Source organism: Pyrgilauda ruficollis, unplaced genomic scaffold (genome assembly GCF_017590135.1).
Source record: "Pyrgilauda ruficollis isolate IOZ18807 unplaced genomic scaffold, ASM1759013v1 scaffold14, whole genome shotgun sequence".
In the NCBI taxonomy this organism is placed as follows: Eukaryota; Metazoa; Chordata; class Aves; order Passeriformes; family Passeridae; genus Pyrgilauda; species Pyrgilauda ruficollis.
In genome coordinates, this window is record NW_024512543.1 from 4,895,517 (window position 1) to 4,921,824 (window position 26,308).

General features: G+C 46.6%; 1 protein-coding gene across 6 annotated transcripts in view; it reads right to left on the reverse strand.

Moving 5' to 3' along the window:
• SLC8A3 (solute carrier family 8 member A3) overlaps nt 1–22,073 on the reverse strand; it is a 115,776-nt gene extending 93,703 nt beyond the window's left edge. For 4 of the 6 annotated variants that reach the window (XM_041460066.1, XM_041460065.1, XM_041460063.1 and 1 more), the window contains exons 1-2: nt 21,536–22,051; nt 122–1,933 (exon numbers count right to left, since the gene is read on the reverse strand). In XM_041460066.1, the coding sequence (XP_041316000.1) occupies nt 122–1,887 (1,766 nt within the window). In that variant the 5' untranslated portion in view covers nt 1,888–1,933; nt 21,536–22,051. Of the gene's footprint in view, nt 1–121; nt 1,934–21,535 lie in introns of all 6 variants that reach the window. The other 2 variants (XM_041460062.1, XM_041460061.1) reach the window with 2 other exon arrangements.
• Between the last annotated feature and the right edge of the window lie 4,235 nt (nt 22,074–26,308).

Sequence of the window (26,308 nt, forward strand, 5' to 3'; positions counted from 1 at the left end):
AAACTGATAGAAAGCTGAAGAAAGGAGCCTGTCCCTTGTCAGCATTCACCTGTAATGGACTCAAAATGTGGGGTTAAGTACCATAACTAGACCCGAGAACAGAAATGAATGGGCTACTTACACAGTTTCATCATTCTTGAACTCCAACTCCCCGTAAGTGTCTTCAAAGTCTTCGCCACCTCCTTTCGCTGTCCCTTCTACTGTCCTAAATGGCACTATGACTGTACCCCGTGCACCTGATGTCCTTAGGACTTTGACTTCCATCACACCAATGCTCTCACTGACGTGTATAATGTCACACTCAAATGTGAAGATGCCAGCGTGGTCATCATCCAGGATAGTCACTGTGGCCACACAAGGAGAAGCCAACATGGCCTTTGGGTATGGGGAGTTACTGAGCTCTGGAGGTTCCTCACTCTCCACCACACGGAGATTACTGAGCCGCACAAAGAAATGCTCATCTTCCTCAAATATGTCATCATCAATAATTCCCACAGAGAACTCCTTCTGGGTCTCCCCAGATTTCAAGACAACAGTCCCCTCTGTGAACTCATAGTCAGCACCAGCATTGGCAGAGCCATCCTCTGTTTTATAGTCCACATAGATGGTCTTGGACATGTCCCCTCCTTTCCGCACCACTGTCAGGAGAACGGCACCACAGTTCTCAAGACACTGGTAGGAGCATGGGTCAAAATAAATTTTGGAGATGAATTCCTCGGGTTCTTCTGGCCGTACCTCATGCAAGCTAGTGGTTCTCTTGGCTTGCTCAGCTGCATGCTTTTTCAGAATATTGCCAGCTCCTGTCATCATTCTGGTTGCTTGAATGCGATAAAAGGCTCTGCTCTTCTGCTGGTGAGACAAGGCGTAGTAGTTGGCCATCTCCACCAGTTGGTCCAAGTCCTTTTCTGGGTGCTTTTGCTTCAGGTCCTTTAGGATCCGGATCATCTCTTTGCGAGATTCATCTACCTCCTTCCCCTCCATGGTCACTAAGTTCCCATCAAGAAAGTGAGAGTTCATCATCTTGCCATCCATCTCAATTCCCTTAGGGTGATCACCTTCTGATTCTATGATAATGCCCCTGTGCTTATCAGTACGGTACTTTTTGTGCATATACTTGTAGAAAAGCAGGCGTCTATCTGCTATCCAAGCCAGAACAACACAAAGTGGAAAGAAGAACAGCGTGAGCAGGCCTTCCCAAACCTGAACCACACCTGGAGAGAAGACAGCAAGGATCATGTACAACCAGATGTAAGCAAAGATGCTCCATGCAGCTGTGACAAAGAAAACCCTCAGGTGTTTTATCTTCCTGGTTTCCCCATCAGGAATCACATAGACACAGATGGCAATGATGATAAACATATTGAAAGCAGCGCTGCCAACAATTGTAGATGGCCCCAGGTCTCCAGCTATGAATCCATGCCCACACACTTCTATTAGAGACAAGAGGATCTCAGGAGCAGAGGAGCCCAGAGCCATGAGGGTCAAGTTGGAAACAGTTTCATTCCAAATCCGAATGGTGGTCGTTGTGGTCTCTCCATTGGGTTTCTTAATTGTTATTTCCTTCTCCTGTGATGTAATGACCTCTATAGATGCCATGAAACGATCTGCAATGATGGAGACTCCAAGGAACATGTAGATCAGTGCTACAAAGTATACGATAACACGGGCAATTTTGTCCCCAAGGGATGGGTTTTCTGGGTACCATATTGGCAGGATAACACCCTCCTTGCAGTCAAAAGATCCTGAACACGAGCTGTTTTGTACTGTACTGGTTGAGTCTCCCGTCAGGCCAGCATCCACCTGCAAACCATGCAAAAACAGCACAAAAGTAACCAGCCCAAAATGGAGGAAGGCCGAGGTGACAGGCTGCAAGCTTAACCACGCCATACACAAGATGCAACTTCCACTGTGTAGATCCAAAAAGGCTGAGAACCTGAAACAAACAAAACAGAGAGGGGGGAGGGAAGCATGAGAGAGAAGGAAGATGCAACATTTACCCAAATGCACTTCAGTATCTCACCACTGAAGAGTAGTGGTACAGATGTATAGGCTGTCTCTCTGCCACTTGGAAGAAGGTATTTAGCAGGGACTCTAACAAACTGCAGCATTTACGTGCCCTGCAGATGAAGACCAATTGCTAGAATAGTAATTCAGAGGAAAAGTGTGTGTATGTATATATATAGCTCATATATACATTATATATAAATAGATAGATATAGATACATAAAATAGCTCATTCCTGACCTACATCATGTGCAACAGGAGAACTGAGTGCTCAGCTACCACTCACCTAGTGATGCCATGGTGATCCCCAGCACACAGCACTTAGCACGAACTGTCAAACCTAAGGACCCCCCCGACTCAGAACCCAGAGAATAAAACAAGTCAAGCAGTCTCTAGCAACACAAAAAGTACCACTTAAGGCCAGTGACCAATCTCCAAATGAAGTCCATTCGTAGGACGTGATTCAGTCATAAGTCACAGAGTACCTTCGTGGCCAAATCATCCCCACAAAAAGCCCCTCCGAACAGGCTGAAGAGTCTGCAGAAGGGTCCTATGGCTCCCCCAAGCTTCTGATGCACGGGGAGTCCATGTTAGAAGGTAAAGGTATCAACTCAGAAATAGGGCAGAAGACTCATGTGCGGCAAAGTGCCAAAGGCCATTTATCAATAGCCTCTCCTCTGCCATCTGGACGGTCACATTTTACATCAATAATCATGTTTTTAAATGGTCACAGAAACCTACAAAAATGCCACATTTAGGAAAAGTTGTGCTCATAAAACACAGAAGACAGAGCAAAATGCATGTACCCACTAACATTCCCTCTGCATCCCTAAGAAATTGATATATTTTCAAATATCTTCTAAAATGAAAGTAATCTCTAACCTAAAATACCATACAAAAGCAGTGGAGCTGATCGATGTAGCACATAGACTTGGCACATCACTGCCCAATAATACCTTCTATTACTTACAGACTACATTGCTGTAGGGCTTGCACCACTTAAAATTGGATTCTGAACCCTTCACATTATCATGGATCACACTATTCTCCTTCCTTCATAACAGGCCTCTGGAAGAATTTGATCTCAGGCTTAACTGACAAATCGCATTTGTGAGTCCAGACACAGGCAAGTATCTCACAGGAAACATCAACCTTAATAGTGGCATTATCTACAGCACTTGGAAGGTTCAAAAGCCTTAACTCCCACTAACTTTCATTGAGGTTTGTACTGCCAAATGAGTGGGCCTGGGATTCATTTCCCCTACTGTAACTACCCAGATCTTGGGCAGCAAGTCAAACCAAGTCTCTCAGGCTCCCTTTGTAGTCAGAGGAAAGAGACACTCATTTCCAGGGAGCAATCCTTCCCGTCCTTCCTATCCCACGCCATGCTGACACAAAAAATGTATTTAAGACCTACATCTCCAGAAGGGATTACGTCCCTTCACACCTCTCTCTGCTGTCTCATGAGGGTGCCCAGTCAGGCAGTTTAGAGCAAGATGCCTGAACTTCAGATGACAGCAGTTCAAAGAGATTAACTAGCTCCTGAACACTTGAGGAGATCCACCCTCCTCTCTGAACTGTAAATATTCCAGACAACATTATTGTGTTATCAGCAGTAATAAATGCATCTCAAATGGCTATTTTATCATCATATTGTGTTGCTTGCCTATTTCCAAAAGCGGGTGCAATCTTCCCAATATCAACAAAAAACATTTTCAACTTTCAGATAAAAATCTATAAAGACGGCAAAACAGGAGGGAAAGCGTGAACACAGACTGCAAATGAACAAAACTGTTCCTGACAAAGCACAGCAGAGGGAAGAGAATTGATTATGCAGTATCAGGATCACAAATCCATATCTGACATCCTTGATATTAAAAAACAATATACTTCTTCATGCTGTGTGGACTAATTCAGAAGACTGAAATTCTCCCATGTTCGCCTACATACCTTCCCAATCTAATGCCGACTGTATCCCACAACCCTGGTGCCTGATCAAGCTCCCATGGATGAGAGGGACCTCAGCCCCAGTGAGGACTGCTAGACAGCCCCATCCCCAGCCCTCGCCTTGAAACCTCACTAAAACACCCCACTGCCTGCACAGCTCATGGTCATAGCGAGGACTGAATTGCCCAGCAAATATAACTCAGATTTAGTTTGATGCTCCCATTTTCTCCTCCTTCCCTCTCTGCACAGTATTTGCCTAAATTTTGGGCTGCAGAGTGTTGGGAAACCCCTGAGAAAGGGCCAGTGAACATGTGCAGGCCAGTGACTATGAGCAAGCCCAAGATCTCTGGCTGCAAGGTGGATGTGTGCACACGACAGCAAAGACGGCACATTCCAGGTGCCCCTGACGCAAGGTGCACACGCAGACCAGCTGCATGAGCACAGCAGCTCCAGAAACACCCCAGGCACATCAGATCATCCTTTTCCATACTGCAGCTGCTGGCAGGTATCCACCAACCTCTTGACACTTTCAGCTCCCAGCTCCTACTTAACTGTACCACATCCAGTAGGTGCTGTGTCTTGCAAGATCAGCCATGTAGAAATGGCTGACAGAAAGACAGGAGACCTTTGAAAAACATATACATGACTCAACCATCTAAATTTGGTTTCAAAAATTATTTAGGAGTCTAAGTATCACTTAAATTCAGAGCCTTGTCTAGGAATAGTGCAATGACTAAATGCCCTCTGAAATAAATCACTGCTACCACCAACCTCCTTCTCTGTGGGACAAACAACTTCTGTAATTAACACTGTCTACCTTCTGTAATGCCATGATGGTTTCTATTGCTAGGCATTCCTTGACACACTCCAGGACCTTGCCAGTTTTGCTTAAATTTTTAATTTGATTTTAAGCAGAGGGTAATTTTACTATTATTTATCAAACTAATAGTACGTTATCTCAAAGACAATCTCCGCCAGACTAGCCTCTGTTTATGGTTAAGATCTCCAAACTCAGGCTATGTGGTGCAGACTAAAATCTCAGAGTTTGGGAACATTTTTCATCACTGATTTTCATTTGCTTTGACATCAAGTAGAGGTCACAATCATTTTTCTAAAATGAAATGATAATAACCCAGTCCTGCAATTCTTTGCCACAGATAAAACTTCCCAGTGGGATCAACAGGAACCTTTGCTCACAGCCATGCTGTCTAATGAGATCTTAATATATGTTCATTAACATGAAAAACAGTAACCTAACCAAACTAAAAAATACAGTGAAGCGTTCTTATGGTCATCCCCCTATTGAGAATTTCTGCAAAAATGCTCTATAACAGAAAAAAAGCATTAAATTTTAAAACTGGTCTTAAGAAAACATTGAGGTAATGGTTTGACACTCAGGTGACAGAGGACAGAAGAGTTAACTCTTCTAGTCACTCTCTAGCACCAGGTCAACAAGGTTGCTTACACAAGGTGCAAGTTCTCCATAAGATATAGCTACTAAGCTCAGTCCAAAAACCAGTGGAGGGAATTCCTGGCCTGCCCAGAGTGCAGTAGACACGCCCCCGCTCCTCCTCTAAGCAGCGGCATTCATCTCAGCAGGGCTGACTATGACAGGAGCCATCCTTTAGCATGAGACTTGCCCTGAGCACCAGGCCTCCAAGTGGGCTTGCAGCACAATCCTGAGTCACTCCTAGGCACTCAGAAGGCATCATGGTGTCACCCCTCTGACACCAGTGTGACAAAAGACTTCCACATCTGGCACAGAGAGGCATCATTCCAGCACTGTCACTGCCCTGGCCCTACAGGATGCAAACAGCAGGAGGCTGCAACAACAGCAGTCTCTGCCCTGCTACTGCTTCCAAACTGAATACACGCACATGAGGGCATTGGCAGTGAAGGGACCAGAAAGTGCCCTGTATGGTGGGGTAAGTTCAAAGCAATCAATCCATGCAAAAGAGAGACAAAGTACTGTGAGCATCACTGCACCAGGATGAGCAAGCATTCAACAGCAAGGCTCTTGGAAGACGTATAATAGTTATTTTAGCTGAAGGAATTCCTTCTACAAGAGTTGACAATGGCCACATCATCTATAAATGCATAAATAGAATCCATAAAAAAAATATGAGTCTTGAAATCCTTCTGAAGACAGTCCAGAGAGTAGTATGGACCATGCTTTTCACAATTAAGGTATCTTCCAACCCAAACCACTTGATGGTTCTATGAGACAATTCCATATTTTATAATAGCTGAGTTTCAGAAGACTGATGGTTTGTCTCCTGTGGATTTGTATTTGGCATAAAGCTGGCAAGGCTCTACTGATCCCTTATAATTTAGCTTTTTGTATACAGCTTCTCACATGAATCTAAAGGTAAGGATATTTTCAAAAGGAAGAATTTACAACAAATTAAATCAAGAGGCAACATAACACAGTGCTGGCTGATAATAGCTCCTAATATCATTGCTCATTAAATACAAAACCAAAGACAACCTCCTAAGTCCCTACTAATTTCTTACTTAGGCAAAATGCCCCTTAAACCATCAAAAAAGTCTTTGGATTTGACCTGGAAATAAGATTAAGTCTTCTGGCACCTGCATCTCCTTCCCCTCTTCCTCCCACCTCCCAAATAAATGAGACATGGGAGTACATCTGTGGCCATACATCCTCTCTCCCAGACTTGAGATCAGCCAGGAAAGGCAGCTGATTAGATCTCAGCACGGGGTGAGCCCCACTCAGGCGTGGGTGCTGCACTGGGGCCAGGCAGAGACAGCTCAAGGTGCACTTGGCGAGCATCTGTCCCAGCACAGAGCAGATACGGCACTGCTATCAGCATCATCTCACAGCCCCGCTCCAAAGCTGGGGGAGACAGAAAAAAGGCTCAGCTTAATAATATGACTTCACATTCCTCTGTTCCAAAGCACATAAAAGCTTTTTGATTGAACATACAGGGTTTTTCATAACCATGAGCTAAAATTGAAATTATAGCCTTTCTGCAAAGAACACAAATAACTGAGTTTTTGCAGAGGAGGTATTATACCTAATGCACAGTCCTCCCTCCCACAAAATAAAAGCACAGCAAAATATTTAATATAAAACAAAGCCTATTTTTCAATTTTCTCCATTGCAATGCTATTGAGCCCTTTGCTCATCACTACAAGAATAGTATCCAGAATGCAAGTTAAGATTTACCCGCAAGCAAAAGCCACAGCAGTCTAATCAGATCCATTTTGTCTGACAAGTACCAATTTCCAACACAGACCAGGCCTTAAACTGTCAGATGAATGGCACATGCCTGCCTATCTGAAAAGAGCACAACCAAGGAGCCCAAGCTGACTTTACACAGATTATGACACAGCAAATAGGTAGTTTACCTCTGTACTACTGCACCAGCTAGGTTTTATGAGGGAAACAGCACCATAACTCATGTCTAGACCATGACAGATCCCCACAGTTCAGTTCGATGGAAAAGTTATGGCAGAGAGCTGTAGGTGCTTGTTGCTTTGCACTTCACAGTAAACATGCCAAAACCCAGAATTAGCTGCCTATGGATTAATCCCCTTGGTATATGTCAAAAGCAGCTTTTCTTTTTGCTCAAGATGGTGCAAAAAAAAAGCTACATTAAAAAAGCTACCAGCTCTCTTAGCAAGTTTAATAATTACAAGCTAGTGTCTCTACTAATTTGAGCAATACCCACCATTCTAGCATGGTAAATGGGTGTTAATTGACATAACAACTCAAGCCTACTAATTCCTTATAGAAATGCTGCAGTGATGAGATCCCATTACATTTGGTGATCCCAGGGGCTAGCCCAAGCAAAGCACAAGTCTGTGTACAGTTAGGAGCAACCTCCAAACACTCAACTTGCCCTGGGGAATCAGTCCACACTGTTTTTTCTGTATTTTAGTATCCATGATGCTCCTGGAAAAGCAGGGGCATAAATATCTTACCCATAAAGATGCCTGTACTTAAATTATCCCTTTCCAATACCCCACTGACTGCACTTGACTGGCCAGGCATTTTATTTCCTTGCTCTCACCTGACCTGAAAAACATCTGTCTAGGATAGACAGATATATGGATAGCGGAGCTGCAACACAGCTCTGTACACAGACAGAGTACAGAGCACCTCCTATGCCTCATGCACAGGAGGTGACAGACACTGCAGAAAGCCTCCAGTGGGCAGCCACAGCCATACTTTAAGAGCCATCCTTATTTATGGCATGTGGTAGCACAGCCTCCTTCAGAGCCACGGTGTGTTCCCTCTTCTGCTCCCCGTACACATCCATGTCTGAGATTCCTCAGCCTGAGACGCAGCAAGAGTTGCTCTTTTTCCCCCCCGAACCACAGCTTCTTTTACATTCAAACCCCAAAACCTAGTATTTAGGCTGACATACAGATTAGTAGTGGGCATGCTCCTGCTTAAAAGGCAGCATTATCTGCTCAGATACAGATGAGGGTTTTTTCTTTTCATGAATATTACACAATCTCACTGCTGTTTTTCCAGGACTTTCAAGCAGGCAGTTCACACAGGAGGTAGCAGGGATCTCCGGAGGCCATCTACTTCAACTCCCTGGCTCAAATGGGGCCACCTAGAGCCAGCTGCCCAGGACTACTTGCAGCTGGCTTGTGAATACATTCAAAAATATTAAAAATATATTTGAGGATATTCAAACACAACCTTTCTGGTCAGCCTGTGCCCAGTCGCCCGCTCAGCAGGAGACCAAGAAGCACAGCTTCTTGTCCATGGCCTGCTTGTGACCATCACATCCAGCTGCTAGTGCACAGGGACGCAGAGCAAACTCATCTTGTGTACAAACTGCACCTGGAGCTCACTGCAGTTCCTCGGTGACAACCACACGTGCATTTGGCAAAAAGTCACTGTTGTGGCCTTTCAGAAGTCACTGGGAAGCCTCCATTGCACATTTAGAGGCAGACCTTCAAGGATCAGTTTTTTCAACACATTTAGATGAGTTTCTAAACACAGTTAAAGCCTTGAGGTGCTTTTATCCCATTACAGGTGAACTCCCCATTCTTCCTAGTGACTGAATAACCCCAAAATGAGAGGGAAGGTTCAGCCACATTCTCCAGACTCTTATGCTCATGATGTGAAAGGCCCAGTGAAGACTGGGCTGAAAATCTTCCCTTTTAGGTTTAGGAGGCTGAGGGAAATAAAGGAGTGGCCACCCACTCAGTGGTTCCCCTGCCTTTTCCATGGACTGCAGCTTAAGGAGACAACGTGGAGCACGGACAACACATGGGCTTGCACCAGGCACTGGCTCCTCTGCTGCAGCCTTCAAGGCACTGGTTTCCATCACACTGTCTGGCTGGTTTATAAAGAGTAGTGAAGACCATTTGGGGAACAGTAGGGGAAAGGGAAAAACATTTCAGCAGTGTGAGGAAAACTTCTTGTCAGTGAAAGATATTTTATGTACTGCCCGTGGCAGCACACAGGGTGTGTTATTTACTGCTCCTGCTTCATAGACATTATACTGCTGGTTCAGGTGCCACCATCAGAGTGCAACTTATCACCTAGTGACTCACAGCATCCTACAGATGACAGCAGCAACTCTGACATTTCTTTAGCATTCTGGTGACAGATCTGCAACTGTTACAATTAAAGACTCTGGGATTTGTTGTCAACAGTGCACTAGCGCTGCAGAGCCCACAGTTATTTGCACACAGAGGCAGGCTAAATGGTACATAAGGAGAGAAGAGGTGCTGTAGTCATACCTCATCTTTAGATCCAGACTTCATTAAGAAAAACACGAGTTTTCTGACAGAAAACACCTATTTGAGGCAAATAAAAACTTTGTGATGTGCTGGATGTGGTGCAACAAGCAGGCAGGTAGGGAGCCCTTTCCTACCTGGCTCGCAGGCTCTTGGGACAGCTACCAGCAAGCCATGCTGAGTGCTAATCCCAGGAGCTGGCGCACTCACTGTTCCCATCCTCTGGAACAGCCTGTTTATTTCTTAACTTCTCCTTCAAGGAAAAATAAAAACAAAATTTATTACTTTTTTGATCTATATGCAGCCAAAAAAAAGTTTTTACCAAAAATGCCACATCACGCAAAAGAGAAATTACAATCCCTCCGCAAGTCTGTTCAGAAGGGCCTATTCCTGGCTCAGCAAGAAAAAAAATATTAAAAAAGTGAATGGAGGGAGAAGCAGCAAATGGTGAAGTGGGAGACTGGGCAAAAAACCAGGAGAGGAGAGGAGAAGAAGGTTACACTTCAGAAAGCATCTTTACTACTGCAGCAAAAACAAGTGGTTCTTGTTTGTCATATTAGAAAAACCCTCAGCCTAATTAGCACAGATTTCATTTTTTTCAGAATTAGCTAGACCAGAGACAGAAGACCTGCCTGGTCCATGCCTCAGGGACTTCCACTGCCTTCTTCCCCTTGTGACCATTATTTCCTAGTACTTTGTCCAGCTGAGTTTTAAATTGTCCAAGTGATGGTATTTCCACAACTTCCCATAGAGACTCCGCCATGATGTAATTTATCTTGGAGGCTTTAGCCATCTTCCTTATATTAAGGATGAAATTAAGAAAATTTATTCTGCTAGTTCTCATTATCATGTCCTTGGAGCACTCTCAACCATTCTCCTCCCTGTCTGAGATTTACATGCTTCAGATACTTGTAAATAGCTCTTCTCCTCCACAGCTTTTCTTTGGCCAAAGCACACAAATTTATTTTAATCTTTATAAATTAGCCCAGGCTGCCCTTTAATCATTTATCTTCATCTCCTCTTGATTCTCCATCTTCGAGGCAGTCAGAAGCAGACGGGTATCTGGGAGAGCCATAGCTCAGTGCCTGTTCCCACCAAAACCAACAGCAGATCTGCCCTCTTTGGAGCAGGAAGACAAGCTTGAGCAGTGAACACTTGCCTCTCAGCTCTGCTGTACAGCAGGTTTTCACGAGACACTGGACTGTACAAAGGTTAAATCAAGACTGATCCACAGAAACTCAGTGTTGCTCACTTTTTAAGATCTCTCCACCTGTTTGTTGTGCACCCCCAGCACAGTGGGGCAGGCACAAGGAGCACAGTGCTGACTGCCATGTGCGGAATGAAAGCGGAGATTTCCAGAGTTTCAACCAAAAAGTCAAGGTATCCAGCTGAGATGTGGGAAATACACTGTAACACGCCCACTGCTTCTGCAGATCTGAGCACAGCAGGAGGCATGAAAAATGCAGTGAGCTATGGGTTATCCTCAAAATACCTCCCACTTCACTTGGAAGGTGCCAAAACTTGTAAATTCACCCAATTTGAATACAGTTATCAAATAAGATTCCACACAGCACCCTCACCCATTACTGCCATATATCCCCATGTCTCTCTTATTGACAATTTAGATATCTTAATCCTTTGGTGTTTTTTCAGCTGCTAATTCTGCAACTGCTTTAAAAAAAATAAGCCCTTGCATCCACGATGATTAATTCATTCTTCATAAGTCCAGGCTGTTTATTGCTCTTTGTTCATTTCTGCACTAGCTGTTTACAGATTCTCTTTTAATACTAGCTCTGTTATTTGCTAGAGACTCAAGTCATATTTACCATATGGTAATTGCAGAGATGACATGGACAACAAACAGTGCAAGCTGAGCCGCTACGGCAATTACAGTAAGTGGCAGCAGTCTCCAGGCTATCTGCTGCCCCACCTCCATTTCTTCCCTCCCCACCCCCTGATGGCTTTCCCTGTGGGCTGTATAAAGCCATATGCCACTCTGATCTCTACAGCAAAGATAGGCAGAAATTTGTTCTTCACTACAGAATTACCAGACAGGTTGATTCACCTTTTTCCTTTCAGTTTGTGTTCCAACTGCAGGTCTGCCCTCGCTGGCTGGCTGCCCCGCTCTGTCCTGCCAAGGGCAGGTAATCTGAAATATTGTCTGGAGCTAGACACCCTCAATACCCACATCCTTCTTTCTCACCATTGCAGCCTCACTACCTTCCTCCTCTGCCTCATCCATGGTCTCAGTGTGCCTCAGATATTCCCCCAAAGGAGTTGCAAAGGACCACATATCAAAGGGTGATTAGAAGCTTAACGGAGCAGCTCCTTTTAACCCACTTGGACACATGGAACCCACTGAAATCGCAAATTTTCCAATGGACACCTAAACATGATTTAAAATTCCTGCAGAAAACCAAACAGATGACTATAAGAGACTACTGCAATTTTCTCCAAAGAGAGACAAGAGGTTATTTCTTGATTCCTACCAAGAGTGTCAAGCAGATTCCATACCCAAATGTCATAGGGCTAAGCCAGGTGAATACATGGCTCGGTCCATTAAGAAGATTCAAAAAAAATCAAGATTATCTTTATGCGTTTGCCAGCTTGGGGGCAGTGCATGCAATAAAGCACTTTGTCTGAAAAGAATGAGACTTCTCCCCTGTGATTTCCAACATGCCTGCAATGATACTCTCCCATTTCCCAGCAGTCAGCAAGTCTTAACTTAGATACCAGTGCAGAACATTTGAAAACTGGACGCAGGACATCATGTATCAGAAGACTTTTCTACCAACATATCATAATCATACTGCCGTTTATCTCCAAACCGAAGAAATATCCTGGTATTCAGAGCACTTTCTTTCACCAGTTTCCTCCCCTTGACCCTCCCCTCCAAAAGCCTGTTTTTACACAAAGTCATCTTAAAAACTAGAACTATCTTTCCAGCCTAGTCAATTTGCATACCATCAGCAGAGGGCTGGAAAGAAAGAAGAGAGACAGAGTACTTAGGACCAGATTTTCTCTGGTGTAAATCAGCATAGGTCCAGTGAGCCCAAGTCAGCAGAGCCAGCTTACTCTATTGAAAGAGATGCCTTAGGAATTTTGGCAACATTTCCTACAACAGAAACCTTCAAAAGGAAAACTTAATCTATTTCTTCTTCACAACCCGTGTCACACACAGCAGCTGGGGGGCATCTTCCAACTTCCTCCATACAACTATATTCCTGCCCATCCTGCCCTGTTTCCTCCCTCCTCCCAATACTCCATGCTGGCCCCAAATCTGCCACAACTAGTCCTGCCAACAGGAGCAGCAGCTGAGTCATGGGAGATGACCACTTCAGCCAAATGCACTGAAACCAACAAGAGAAAGAGAATATTCTCCTTCTCCCCACAATCCCAGACTGCAGCACACAAGGCTTGGAGTCTCTCCCCTCCACCATGTGCCCACTGTCACCTTGGATCAGCATGTGAAGTGCCTCATCCTGGAGGTAAAATGACAGGAGTCACTGGCTTAATGCATGTGCTTGGATAATATACTCACATGCAGCACTCACTGTACAATCTATTTAAGCCACCAGGGCAAAAAGAAAGGACAGCTTCTATCCTGCCACTGAGGGGTACGGCCTCCGTTATGGATCCTAGTAGTCCCATATCTCCATCAGTTTCACTCAAGAGTTTGAGTCCCCTTCAGGGACAGCAAAAATTATTTTTTCATCCTTTTCTGCAAAGAGAAAATTCAAACTGAGATGCATTTAACTTGCTTTCAAGTCCAAATCTCTCCTAAGACCCTGCTACAGCAAGAAAATTGCAGGGTCCCACTCTTGCTGTGAGTTTCAGTGAAGGACTGACTTGAGCAACAGCTGAGGCAGGAATAAACAGCCTGTTTTCACACCCTTACTCAACACTCACTCCCTACCCCTCCTGCCTCAGCCCAGAAAGCTTCTCATGCCCAGCCATGTTTCTGTGGTGGTGCTCTGAACCCAGCTCATCCTGACGCTGATGACAGCAACTCCTGTCATCTGGGAAACCTGTCACAAGTCACAGGCAGATGCTTTGCCAAATCAGAAGCAACAGTCCCCCAACACCAGCAAGTGAGGAGCAATGGATAGGAAGAGTGTTATCTCAGGCAGAGCCACCATTAGTGTTGCATTCAGGTCAGTGACACAAGCAGGTAAAAGAACAAGCACAAAACATCTTTGACAAAATGATGGTCACTTATCAAGACAAACAAAGCCTTGAAACTAATCCATTTTGCAGTGGGAGTTCAATGAGCAGACAAATGAATAAAATGGGTACTCAATGAATTTAAAACCTGTATCAAAACAACCCTCCATTCTGCAGACATAGAAACACTTCTGGATCATCCTCCTGACCCCTCTTCCCACAGCACCCTTGTGGTCTTTCCCAAACCCAGCTACCAAGACCACCACCCCTTCATCTTGGTTGATTGCACCAAACCCACCATACATAGTAGCTGCTGGCTCCCATACATATACTTGCAAATTATGACCAGACCACCTCTTCATGTTCTCTTTTCAACAATAATTAGATAAGGTTTCTGGAATACTGCACAACCCAACATAACTCCCATGTCCCCTCCCCTCAGCCTTCGCTAGGAAATTAACTTTGGTCTGAGGAATAGAGGTGGTCAACCAAGCCAAAAGAAGCTCGATGCTGGGAAGCTAGAAGGCATGGAGTTTTTGAGGAAAGTCAGGAGTTGGGGCAGTTACTGAGAATCATGAAGAAATCTATACATTTAAGAAGGAAAAGCAGAGGCAGGAAAAGGCCACAGCTGGGGGAAGGAGGGGTGTTTGTGACTCACTAGCATGCACAAACAGCAGAGATGGATTTAGACAGGCAGCAGGCAAGCCAGCAGATTTTTGGGTGTGACGTAGGTGCACCAAGTGCAGCGGAGCATCTTCTCACCTTCAGTCTCCTGGTGTGATTCCCCAGAGGGAAGGCAGCTCCATCATGCTCTGAAGGTTAAGCTGTGCCTTCTGCCTGGCACAAGGCACATTGCAGCCAATGGGTAAAACTGCCTACCTACTTAAAAGCAAACCCCAACACTGCCAGGAGGGACAGGCTTTATTTTTAGCTGGGACACCAACAGGGTCACTGCTGGTGCTGCATTTCCCCATGGAAGCCAGGGTTTCATGAAGTGTGCTGTGTGCGCAGGGTCACTGCAGGGGAAACATCTGTCAGGTCAGCTTTGGGGAGATGGATTATTTAAGTTAAGAGAAGAGGAAACATTTACTAAAAGAAGTGAACCTGAAACTACTCTGGAAGGTTAAAATAAAAGGAAAAAATGAGGCTTAAAAAGTCAGAGTGGTAATTGGTGTGAGGCCAATGTCTAGTCCACCCATCTCAAAAATTCTCATACAGGAGAATACCCGATCATGGCTAACTCCAGCAGCATTCCCTCTGCTTGCCTCCTATGACACAAGCTTTGAAAGGCACATTCTTGTCTAGGGGCTGCCAAAGCAAAAGCAGCAGCAAGTCATTATCCCTCATCAGAATCCTTCACAAAGGAAAAGTACACAGAGACCCACCTTGCCTCACACCTTGAAGACAGCAACTCTGAGAGCTTCACCTCACTCTGGCCCCTGGGTCCTCACAGGGGGCCCCAGTTGGCACCGAGGCCAGCAGCCTCCCCAGGACTCTCATACTGGCCAGGTGAGAGAGTGCATGCTCAGCACCCACAGTGAGTGCATGGCAGCACCCCAAACTGACCCTGCCACGGTCCCACGGGGACAAGGAGTCAGGTCCTGCCTTGCTAGTGGGTTTCATGGGTGCAAACCTAATAAAACAGTTGGCACTGCTCCCACTTGCACTGCCAGGGAATGCAGTCTGGAGGCTTCAACACGGAGAGATGGCTGTTGATGAAGTGCTGAGTGCTAGTGTGAAGCTTTCAAGGGGCTTGAAAGAATTGAGAGCAGAGGGGAAGTTCTCATTTTATTCTCTTCTTGAAAAGCCTGAGTCCATTTGGCATGTTGCATCTGAGAAATAGCTTGGCCTGGACTCTCTGATTATTTTTTTTAATCAGGCTCAACCCTGTGCATGTTCTTGGGAAGATTTTATATTAAAAATTATTTTATATTTTTTTCCTGCTTTTTGTGCCTCTTAATAGCTTAAGAAGTGCTTTGCAGACCCCACCACTCTTAGATTCTTTGCAACTAATTTGCATTCAGTACTATCCGTCTCATCAAGCACGGACTTCAAGGCTGAACCAACTCCAAGCCTTAACTGCTGCAGGCAATTCAGGCAGAAGCTTCACAGGTGGAAGCAGGAATTCTTAAGCCAGCCTGAACATTTTCCACCTCTGGTCATTTGTTACCACTCTGCTCTAGCTCTTTCCTTTCTACTGGTATAACTGTTTGCATGGCTAGGGCATGAATAAGGACCAGGAATCTGTCTGGCAGAAAAGCAAGCAGAACCTACCACTTGGGCACACATGCCACTGTGCCAGTATCCTGCAGGGGTGGGACAGGAGCAGAAACACGCAGCCAGGGTGGGAAAGCTGTAAAGAACAAGGCCCAGATGACAAGCGTGGCAAGTGCAATAGCTGTGTGGGCAGAGGCAGGTTTGCCTCTTGCAGCAGTGAATCCTGTAACGCCTCCTGGACCATGGAACAGCCTCGTCCTGCAACGCAAGGGCAGAGACTTATCTCTGTCCCCATTTTTCCCAACTAACATGTGTGTTCAAGAGTCACTGCCTAATCCCAACCAAAACCAGAGAAGAGGATAAAGGTGCTTATTAAGGTCAACTTGAAGCTCAACATCAAGATACTGCTTCCCAACAAGGAAAGCCTCCCTCAAGTTGGTAAACCAGGACATCCACGTCTTAATCACCCAAGACAAATTTTCCTGACAGTAAACATTATGGAGAGCAAAGGACAGGTTCTTCAGACCTGAAGCATTACTCCAAGTACCTTCACCTGTGCATGGCAGAGGCAGTGCTGCCTTCGCTAATTTGTGTGTGGGGAGCTGTGGCTCTGGGGCAGTAGGGGAATTCACAGCCTGCCTGGACTCTGACATACTCACTACTCACATCGAGATGAGCTAGAACACATCCAGAGTGAGCTGCAGCCTGGCTGCAGAGCGAGGTGCAGACATGCTCTAACCCTCCCTGCTTCTGCCCCTGCTCCTGGATGGAAACCAGCTTTCACCAGCATGCAGCATATGAGTGCACTGGCAGGGCACCTTCTGTTGTTAACACTGGAGTACCACGTTCACTCCTGGACATGTCACCTTCAACACAACCTCAGCAGTCAGATCTAAGTGCCCTCGCACAGGTACATCCCTGCATCACTACACTTCTTTTGATTAAAACTCTATTCTGCGATGCTGCTGTTTGCTTTGAGACAGCCTCCAAGTACCAGCCTAGGAGAGGGGAGATGAAAGCAATGGCAATGCAGTCTCATCTGTAGTTCCTAAAACTCTTTGGCACCTCACTGGTTGCAAAACATGCCCAGCAGCATAGGATATTTAGTATTTCTGATTGCTCTTGACCTGGCTGTCTCTGCTCCTGTCCTGAGTTAGGAGGCTTAGGTAAAAAGACAGCAGAGTACAAGGAAGGCAGCAAACAGAGCAAGCTCAGTTTTGTAGCCTTGAAATAATCTGCTAGTGAATGGAAACAGAAGCTTCTCCCTAAATCTGAGTGCTCTGGAAGAGCTCCCTGTTTTATTATGATGGAAAATCCTCATTGGAGTGTTTCATTAGAAAACAAGCTGTCATAAAAGAAATGTTAAGAGCCCTAAGCTCCCTTCTCTCCCATGATGTCAACTGTCAGAGACATCAATGACAGCTCGGCTGTGTGATCAAAGGCTTCAGCAAGCAGATTTAAAGACAGAATTACCAGAAAATTGAGAGTTGAAGGAGCATGGGGGCATGATAATCACCTATTTATAAATGTGTCCTATGGGGCAAACTAATTACTTTATGATGCTGTACTGCAGGAACAATGACACCTGGGTCTTTTGGTGACACTACCAAGATGGGATGGTGGTGCTGCCTTCAGAATGGCATGACACATCCCTGCCACCTCATGCTTTGTTATTCCTGCAAAACCCTGTGACAGAAGTGCCTCCTGGGGAGGCTGGGAGGCCATCATGGTGAACTTCGTGCACTCACGTCTATGATGGCCCTCAAGCACAGCTTGCAGCTTAAAGCATTAAGGCAGAGGGGAAGCAGAGAAACCAGCTACAGTCTATACCGTGTTAGTCCTCAAGCAGCCCAGAAGCCCACTGAAGCAGCAGGAGACTTGGGGTGGTTCCTGGATCTCATTCTGCAGGTAAGCTGGGACATGACCAGGAGGTCTCCCCTTCGGCCCCAAACCCCATGTCACTGAAATCAGCAGATTCAGGACAACAAGCTCAGCAATACAGGTGTTTTAAAGGTTCCCCAAGAACAGCTTATCATCTCATGTATTTCTCAATGCATGAAATTCTTCAGGACAAAGACAGTAATTTACCAGACATGTGTATGATGCTTGGAAACATGGGCCCCCAACCAGGCTGATGCCTTTAGGAGTTACTGTTATCTAAACAGTAAATCAACAATAGCATTAATCTATGCCACAATACCTCAACACAGTGGGTGATGGTAGATGAAGCATCACAACTATCAATTTCCTGGCTTCAGAGACTTTTTTCCCTATTAAGAAGATGTTTTTGTCATTGTAATTTAATTTCCTTCACTTTTTTTTTTTTAAATATAGAATTAGAAATTACTGCCTGGTTTATAAAAAAAAAATTGGCCAGCAATCAAAGCCATCTTTTTTAACTGTGAAGCACATGAAAGGCACCTGAAACATGACAGCAACAAAGAACAAGGAACTATTTGTCAACGCCACTTGGTCATTGGGGAAGCTTAGGGGAGGAGACTGATGCTGTTTGTTTAAAACAAGCAAACAAAACCCTGACAGACAGACCATTTATCTGTATAGTGCTTCACTTGAAAATATTGGCAAAGGGCATACATCTTCACTTGGTTTCTAATAAAAGTGCTGACACACGCTGTTGTGGCCTTGCCCTGCCTTGGGGATAGAGGATGCCTCCCACAGGAAAGACCCTTTAAAAATAAGGGATCAGGCACAACATTGCTAAGGGCCTAGGCTGGCCTGCTGCTATCTCTCTATCTGTCCAACCTGCAACACCATAGCATCTGCCAAACTCAGACCAGCCTCCTCTGACTTCAAACCCACCAGTTTCAGAGGAAAGCAGAGGAAGCAGGAAGGGTGGATTCATCCATGGGTACCTCTTTCCCTCCTCCAAGCCAGCCAAGCTGAGGAGCAGTGCCTTGAGCATCCTAGGATTGCCATGCAGAACAACTACCCATGACTTCCAACGACAGTGTGCTCCAGTCTGACTGGATCAGACAGGGCAGCTCCTGCTCTACACTGGCCCAGCAAGAACCTGTGGAGCACAGAACGGTACGTGACCCTGGCTGTGCTGGGTACTGCTCCACATATGCTCTGCTGTTCTGGGTGCTGAAGACTGCTTCCCACACTGCCCAGGGCAAGGACTATCCCACCTGGTGATGGCATCTGCCATCCCAGGTACCATCCTGTCAGGTGGCAGTTTGCAAAGCAAGAGCAGGATCTCTGCAAAAACAAGTGCAGTGCAGAGGGGTATTAGGATGGCTACCTTCCCTCTCACACCCTGTCACCCACTCGGTATTGTAACCACATCCTTACCAAATCCCCACGCAGGAAGAAAAATACCATTCATGATACAAATGAGACCCAGGACCTGAAACATGCCTTGCAGCACACTGGAGGTATACAAAAATCCAGAAGCTTACTGGCACTCCTACTGCCCTCACATTAGGACTTCAGCAGAGGGATTACTACAGTCTGTCCTACCTTGGGCATTTGAGCAATGCTTAAACTACCCACTTATTAGAGCAGGACTCATATTTGGCTTTAAGGAAAAGAAACCAGACTGCTGTACTGCACCTTTTGTCTAAGGCTCTCTATACCCATCAGTCGTCTCCTTCCCCACACTAGTTGATACTACACCCTTCTATTTACAACACAGGGTAGCCAGTTTGCCTCATGTTGCACATTCATGGCAGAACTGAGGGCTCCTGGGCTGCTCCCACCCCCTCAGCAGTAGGTGGACATGCTCTTTTCCAACATCACTACTTCTATTCAGGAAGCAAGTCTCGTTCCAGTTGAACACAGAAGCACAAACATGAGCACCAAATGTGACTTTCTCAGCTAAACCATGGTCAGGGTAAACAAATGCTTCCAACAGCAGTGGATGGAGCAGGATTAGGGACTCCCTAGAAATGCTGGTGCCGCAGGGGAGTGATGCCTCTCCCTGCTGCACCAAACAAACAGAGCACCTTCAAGGCCTCTGTTTCCCCGCTCTGTGTCTTGTGTCCCCCAAAGCCAGTTCTGCTCTCCTGGGCCTCCCACCAGTCTCCCAGGGACCACGAGATGTGTGCTCCAAAATGGGAAGGTGCTACCGACTGTTACCTAAGTCTTCCAACCCTGCCATCTCTAGAAATAAAGAAAACAGCTCCAAAAAAATCACTCTTTTGCTTTACAAAGAAATGGGTGGAATTAAAGGAACATACATATAAGCATGAAGAGGGGGGAAACGTGTGTAAGGCACCTCTTTTCACCCTGACTGTCCCTCCAGCATTTCCCCCTAAATATGAAACAGATTTTTAGGGTAAAAATCCCCAGAACAAGCCAAGGAACAATCCAAAAAATCAGGAACCCAACCATTAAACTACAGCTCCATTGGAGGGGGCAGAGGGGGAAACGGCCATGCTTGTGAATGGCCACGTTTTAGAACAACAGTCAATAAAACCCCAAAACCAACTGCAATGGTTTCATCTCTCACTCGGGGTGATCAATACTTTAGACACAGGTGAAAAAACAAAGCTCTGAAGCAAGGCTGGGAGACAGGTAGAGTGTCAAACCAGCCCACATTTAGGTCAGCTCTCATGCGTGTGCATGTGTGTGTGTAGAGTTCCCGTCCTCCTGCCGTGGGGGGCTGCGGGCCTGCCGGCGGCCCCGTGCCCTATTTAGGGCAGCGCCTGGCGCAGCAGCTATATTTGACACCCGGGGTAAACAAGCCGGCCCCGGCGGACGGAGCGCGACAGCTGCCCAGGACGGCGGCCCCGGCGCCCCCGCCCCACGGCCGGGGATGGCCCGGCCCGGCCTCTCCCGGCGGAAGGAAAAAATAAAAATAAAAAGGAAATTTAAAAGGGGGTGGGGGGAATTATAAAAAAGGAAATTTATAGCACTGCATGAGAGCCGCTTCCTCCGCCTGGCAGCCCCGGGCAGAACCAGCCCCCCCCGGGCTCCCCGGCATCCCTGCGGGCCGCGCCGCGCCGCCGAACCGGGGCACCCCCGCCCGGCGGCGGGAGGGATCCCGGGGCGGCCGCGCACGGTGCCGCGGGACCGGGCAGCTCCTGCCGCGCACGCCCCGCCGGAGCCCGCCCGCTCCGCCAGGCCCCGGCCCCGCAGCGCCCGGCCCGGCCCGGCCCGGCGCCCCCTCCCCGGCGCGCATCCACCCCGCAGCGCCCGCTCCGCGCCGTAGGCAAAGCCCTCCCTCCGCAGCGCACACACACACGCACCCCCTCACACACACACACAAACGGGCACGGAGCCGCCACGGCGCCGGGAAGACAGCGGGAATGAAGCGAGCTCCCAGCGCCTGGGCAACGCTAATTCCCTCCGCTATCCCGGGAGATGAGCCTGCAAAGAGCTCTCGGTTCCCCCACCCCATGACACCCCCCGCTCCACAGCCATTCGCGTGCAAGGCATGGAGCCCCGACTGGCAGCAGGACACCTGCCCGCCAGCCTCACGTCTCCCCCGGAGCGGGGGTGGCACCCCCTTACTTACCCTTTCTGGAGGCTTTCCTGACTTTTTTTTTGGAGGGTCGGGCTGGGGGATAGGGAGGGGGGGCTCCACTGGCTCCCCAACACAAATCCTTCCGGTTCCTAAAGGGAGCTCATCGCATCTCCCGGTGATTCACCGACGGTGTGTGCGGGTACGGGGGGGTTCGCCTTTGCATGTCAGTCCAAGTTGCCTCGCTCGCTACAAAACCTGTGCTCCCTTTTGCAGCTGTCAGGGAGAGCGGGGAGGTGCATCTGGAAAAGGGGGTGGGGGTGGAGGTAAAATGTTGATAAATCCACCAGCCTTGATCTTCAGCTCCGTGCGGTGGAGTTTGGGGAGGGAAGGGAGATTTGGCGAAGAGGGAGGAGGGCGAGGAGGACGGAGATGAATGGGGGGTCGAGGGAGGGGGAAAGAGAAAATGGATTGTACCCCAGATTGCCACTGAATCTGCTGGGCTTCCCCCGCTCCCGCGCTCACACCATCGGGGCTCGGTGCAGGTTTCCCAGCATTACGGTGCACGGCAAAGCGCTGAGCCTGATTTCTGGGAGCCAGCTAGGTTTGCACAACTGCAGCAAGAAGCCAAATCAAAAAGCCAATCTGCGAGCCTCCAAACTCCACGTCACCTATCAGCTGGGAGCGAGCGCTGCAACAGAATTACAAGCCATGCATATTTATTCCTCTGAATCCGGGGGGGATTTTCGGATCGTTTAAAGCGAGGCACGGTGAAACCAAGGCAAACCCTTTCCAAAATAAATAAAGGCAGAGCACGTCTTGCATGTAACACGCACACACACACCTCTACGAGGTCTCCATCGGTATATAGATAGAGATATACACACACTGAGCAGGGATCACTCCTGTACCATCCAAGTATATTGACTTGACTTTGTGTATTTCAGGCAAGGTGGGGGAAGAACATGGTACTTGAGCCTCAGAGAAGAAGATATTGATTGCATATCTGAGATTTAAAGCATCTGCCAAACGCTTCTGAGAGATTAAATATAGGCAACATAATTACACAGCCAGAGTTGGTCCTGGTATCCATTTGAAGCTGCATGCTTTAGTTTGTGCTTGTGGAAACCACCCAGTTATTTTTTAACCAAAGTAAAATAACAAGTTGTGAGACAGCAAGTAATTTCAAGGTAAAAAAATACACATTGCCTCCAAAGTTGCTATTTGACTTTGGCAGAAGACTGCTGGGGGCTGGTTTCCAGGACCATGGAACAAAGCAGTACAGTTATGCCTCACACAAGACACATCACAGTATTTGTACACACGTTTGTCTCCCCTTAGGATCCTCTCTGTTTTTGCCCCAGCAGCTGTGGGCACACATTCCTCCAGGAGATTTACCTTCTGGCATGGCTTCTCACTTCTTTAAAGACCAGGTATTACAAGGCAACAATCCCTAACACCAGGCTATCCTGCCAAAGAATGGTCTGTTTCATCCTCCAGAGAGAAGCTGTCCCCAGTCCGTTTGTCCACAGTGACTCCTCATACCCCCTGAGGTGATGGAGGCCCAGAAGCTTTCTGGTGAGACCCGAGCACATGTGCAAGTGCAAACCATCCCTGTCAAAAGCAGCTGAATAAACTGCCATGAGAAACCTGAGCCCGAGTCCTACGCTGGGCAAGAACTTTTACCTCAGCCAGGCACAGACAGCGGACATACAAAGACAGAAGAGGAAAGGGCAGAACAGTTACTGAGAGGATGACCTGTCTGAGAGTTGCACAGGCTTCATGCTGCCAGAAGTGGATAAGGAAAGCTGCAAATGGGCTGTGGTCCCCTGCAGGACAGCACAGACCACTAAGGCCCTGAAAGTCAGCTGGTGCATTCCAGTTAATGCTCCATAATAGTTATGGCTCCATAATAAGAGCAGCCTCTGCCCCCACACCTCAGCACAGAAGATATCCAGAACAATTATCCATTCTGGTCTGGCTACTCACTGTTATTAGTTAGAAGAGGGCATGGAAGTCCAGGACAGACGCACAGCAGGAGGAGGCCACAAGGGGACAGATTTGCTGCAAGTACAAGATGGCAGTACAAAAGATGGCGGCAGAACACCTTGTGGGTCCCACACTCAGCCTTTTATCTCCCCAAATGCCACCTGCCATTCCTGGTGTCCTCAAATAACCCAGCAAGGCAGCTTACCAGGTAGAAACATGGTAAGGGGTGCACATGGGTCAGAGACATGGCAAGATCCAACATATGCAGAAGTGCCTGACCTCAGGGTGCTGGCCAGCCCTGCACAAGGCTGCAACCCTGAATGATGCTCCTGTGCGACGTCAGGGAGGGGAAGGGCTTCCCAGTGCCTGGGGGAACACAGGCACATGTGCATGTGTGGCCCGTGGCATTTAAATGCCCAGCAGTCTCACCCAAGCTGCAGAAGAACCCTTACTGACTTCAACATATAAAATCAACAGCACAGCATCAGTGGCTGAAGTGTAAGACTGTGTGGATGCTGGGACTCTGGAACTGGCCAGTGTCACCTGATCTCCAGGTGGCCACCTCCAAGCCTCACACCCCTGCCAGGGAGGACAGCCCCAAGGGTGGCAGCTCTTCAGTCACCCCCAACACCAAGCAAAGAAAACTGCCCCAGCTGGCACAGGGAAACTCTCCCAACCCCTCTCATGCTCATCAACCCATGCCCAGCTCATCATCAGGCAGTTCCAAACAACTGCTTGTGTTTAAGGCTCAGCAAGAGTGGGTCTGGAGCTGAGGAACTGCAGTACAAAATGCTCGTCAGCAGGAGCAAGCCCGGGGGGCAATACAGAAATTTACAGTTGACAATAACTTCAGACAGACAGAGCTCTTTATGGTACACAGATGTTTCATTTCACCTCATCCCAGTACATAAAATCATGCCTAATACATTTAAGAAACGCTCCCAGGTGTTTCCCTCTTTCCTTCCCTTCCAGATGGACCTAATCTTATGTTGCTCAGCTCAGGCAAAAAAATTTCATCACAAGAGGGAGTATATGAAATTTTTTATCTCCTTAGTCTTAAAGGTGTGCTTGCAAAGTACTAACCTAAGATGAAAGCAACCTGTTTATATAAAAATACTATTTAAATTTTTTTAGAAAACCCCAAAACTTCACAAAAAACCAACCACCTCTTGTTTACATTAGCTTTAACAATTAAAATACAGGGTGTTCAAATTCCTGGGCTGTTTAGCACAATCTCACTAAACAAGCACAGATATTAGTTTTTAATGACTACCAAGATCACTTGATGTTTCAAGTGTTACCTAAGGACCAGAGCTAATGGTTTTAAACTGGCAGAGGGCTGATATAGATTAGATATAAGGAAGAAGTTTTTTACAAAGAGGACAGTGAAATACTGGCCCAGGTTGCCTACCAGAGAGATGGTAGGCATCCCATCCCTGAAAACATTAAAGGTGAGGTTGGATGGAGCTCTGAGCAACCTGATCTAACTGAAGATGTCCTTGCTCATTGCAGAGGGCTAGAACTAGATGACCTTTAAAACACTCCTTCCAACTTAAACTACTGTATGATTCTAACCCAAAATCACTGTAATTCTACCAAACAGTGGAATATTAAAAGAACACAGAATGGGTAGGGTTAGAATGGACCACTGGAGGTCATCTGGTTCAACCTCCCTGCTCAAACAGGTCCCCTAGAGCACGTTACTCAGGACTGAGTACTGACAGCTTTTGGATATCTCCACAAACTCTCTGGGCAACTGTTCCAGTGATCAGTCACCCGCACAGTACAGAAGTTCTTCATAAAAGTGAGGGGGGTTTTCCCATGAACAATCAGGACCTTAAATACTTCCCTCAAACTGGTCTCCAAGCTCTTGAGATTTGAAGCAGAACAAGAAATGGAGGCTTTGCTCTTCCTTTCCTTGTCTACCTAAACCTAGAGATTTTTTTAACACAACGCACAGTTTCAACATCCCATGACTTCAGCCTTCTGCTGGCAACCATGCTGATAATAAGGATGCTGACAGCAGAATGTACTCAACAGCAGTGCTGTTGTTAAAGACAATGTGCATAACAGGCATTGACTTGCTCTGCCAGGCCAACAGCATCTATTGACATAAAAACCTGCCAGTGTCCTACAAGTTCCAGAGGAAACTCTGTCAGTGTGTTAGCTGAGTCTGAAAAGACCTGTTCTTTCCCCTTCATTCACCAGTTATGCACTTCACACATACAGATAAGAATTTCACACAGTTACCATACAAAATTTCAGATAGATAGGGCTATATTATTGTTTTATTATGGCAGACATGACAAGCTGTAGGCTTGGCTCTTCCTTGAAAAATTTCTAGCTGAGCAAGGCTTTAGGAATTTCTCCTACTATTGCTGTCCCACAATCTTTTGGCCCTTGACCTAAAGATCCAAGAATTTGATTTAGACTAGATAAAAGAAAGAAACAAGCACCATATCAGCTTTTTCCTGGAATACAAGCAGACTAACTGCTGCAGACCTCAAGTTTGCACAAAAGGGCTTGGCACAGCCCCCTTCTCTCATTCAAGATCTGATCTCTCATTCAAGATTGAACCTGTTACGTTTTGGGCTATTTTTCCATAGCTTTGCTTTTCCTCCCTCAGCAGCTTTCATCAGGTGCCTGCTCACATTTGTGTCTGAAGGGATAAGATAATGTGACATTTTATTAATATGATGCATTTGCAGAGCCTTGAAATTAAGTTTTAAATCTGAGAAAAAATTACTTTCTAGGCAAAAGAGGAAAGAAGCCACCATGTAGAAGGCAGCTTCAAGCCTATCCATGATTACAGAGCAAATGAACCCAGTTCAAATATAA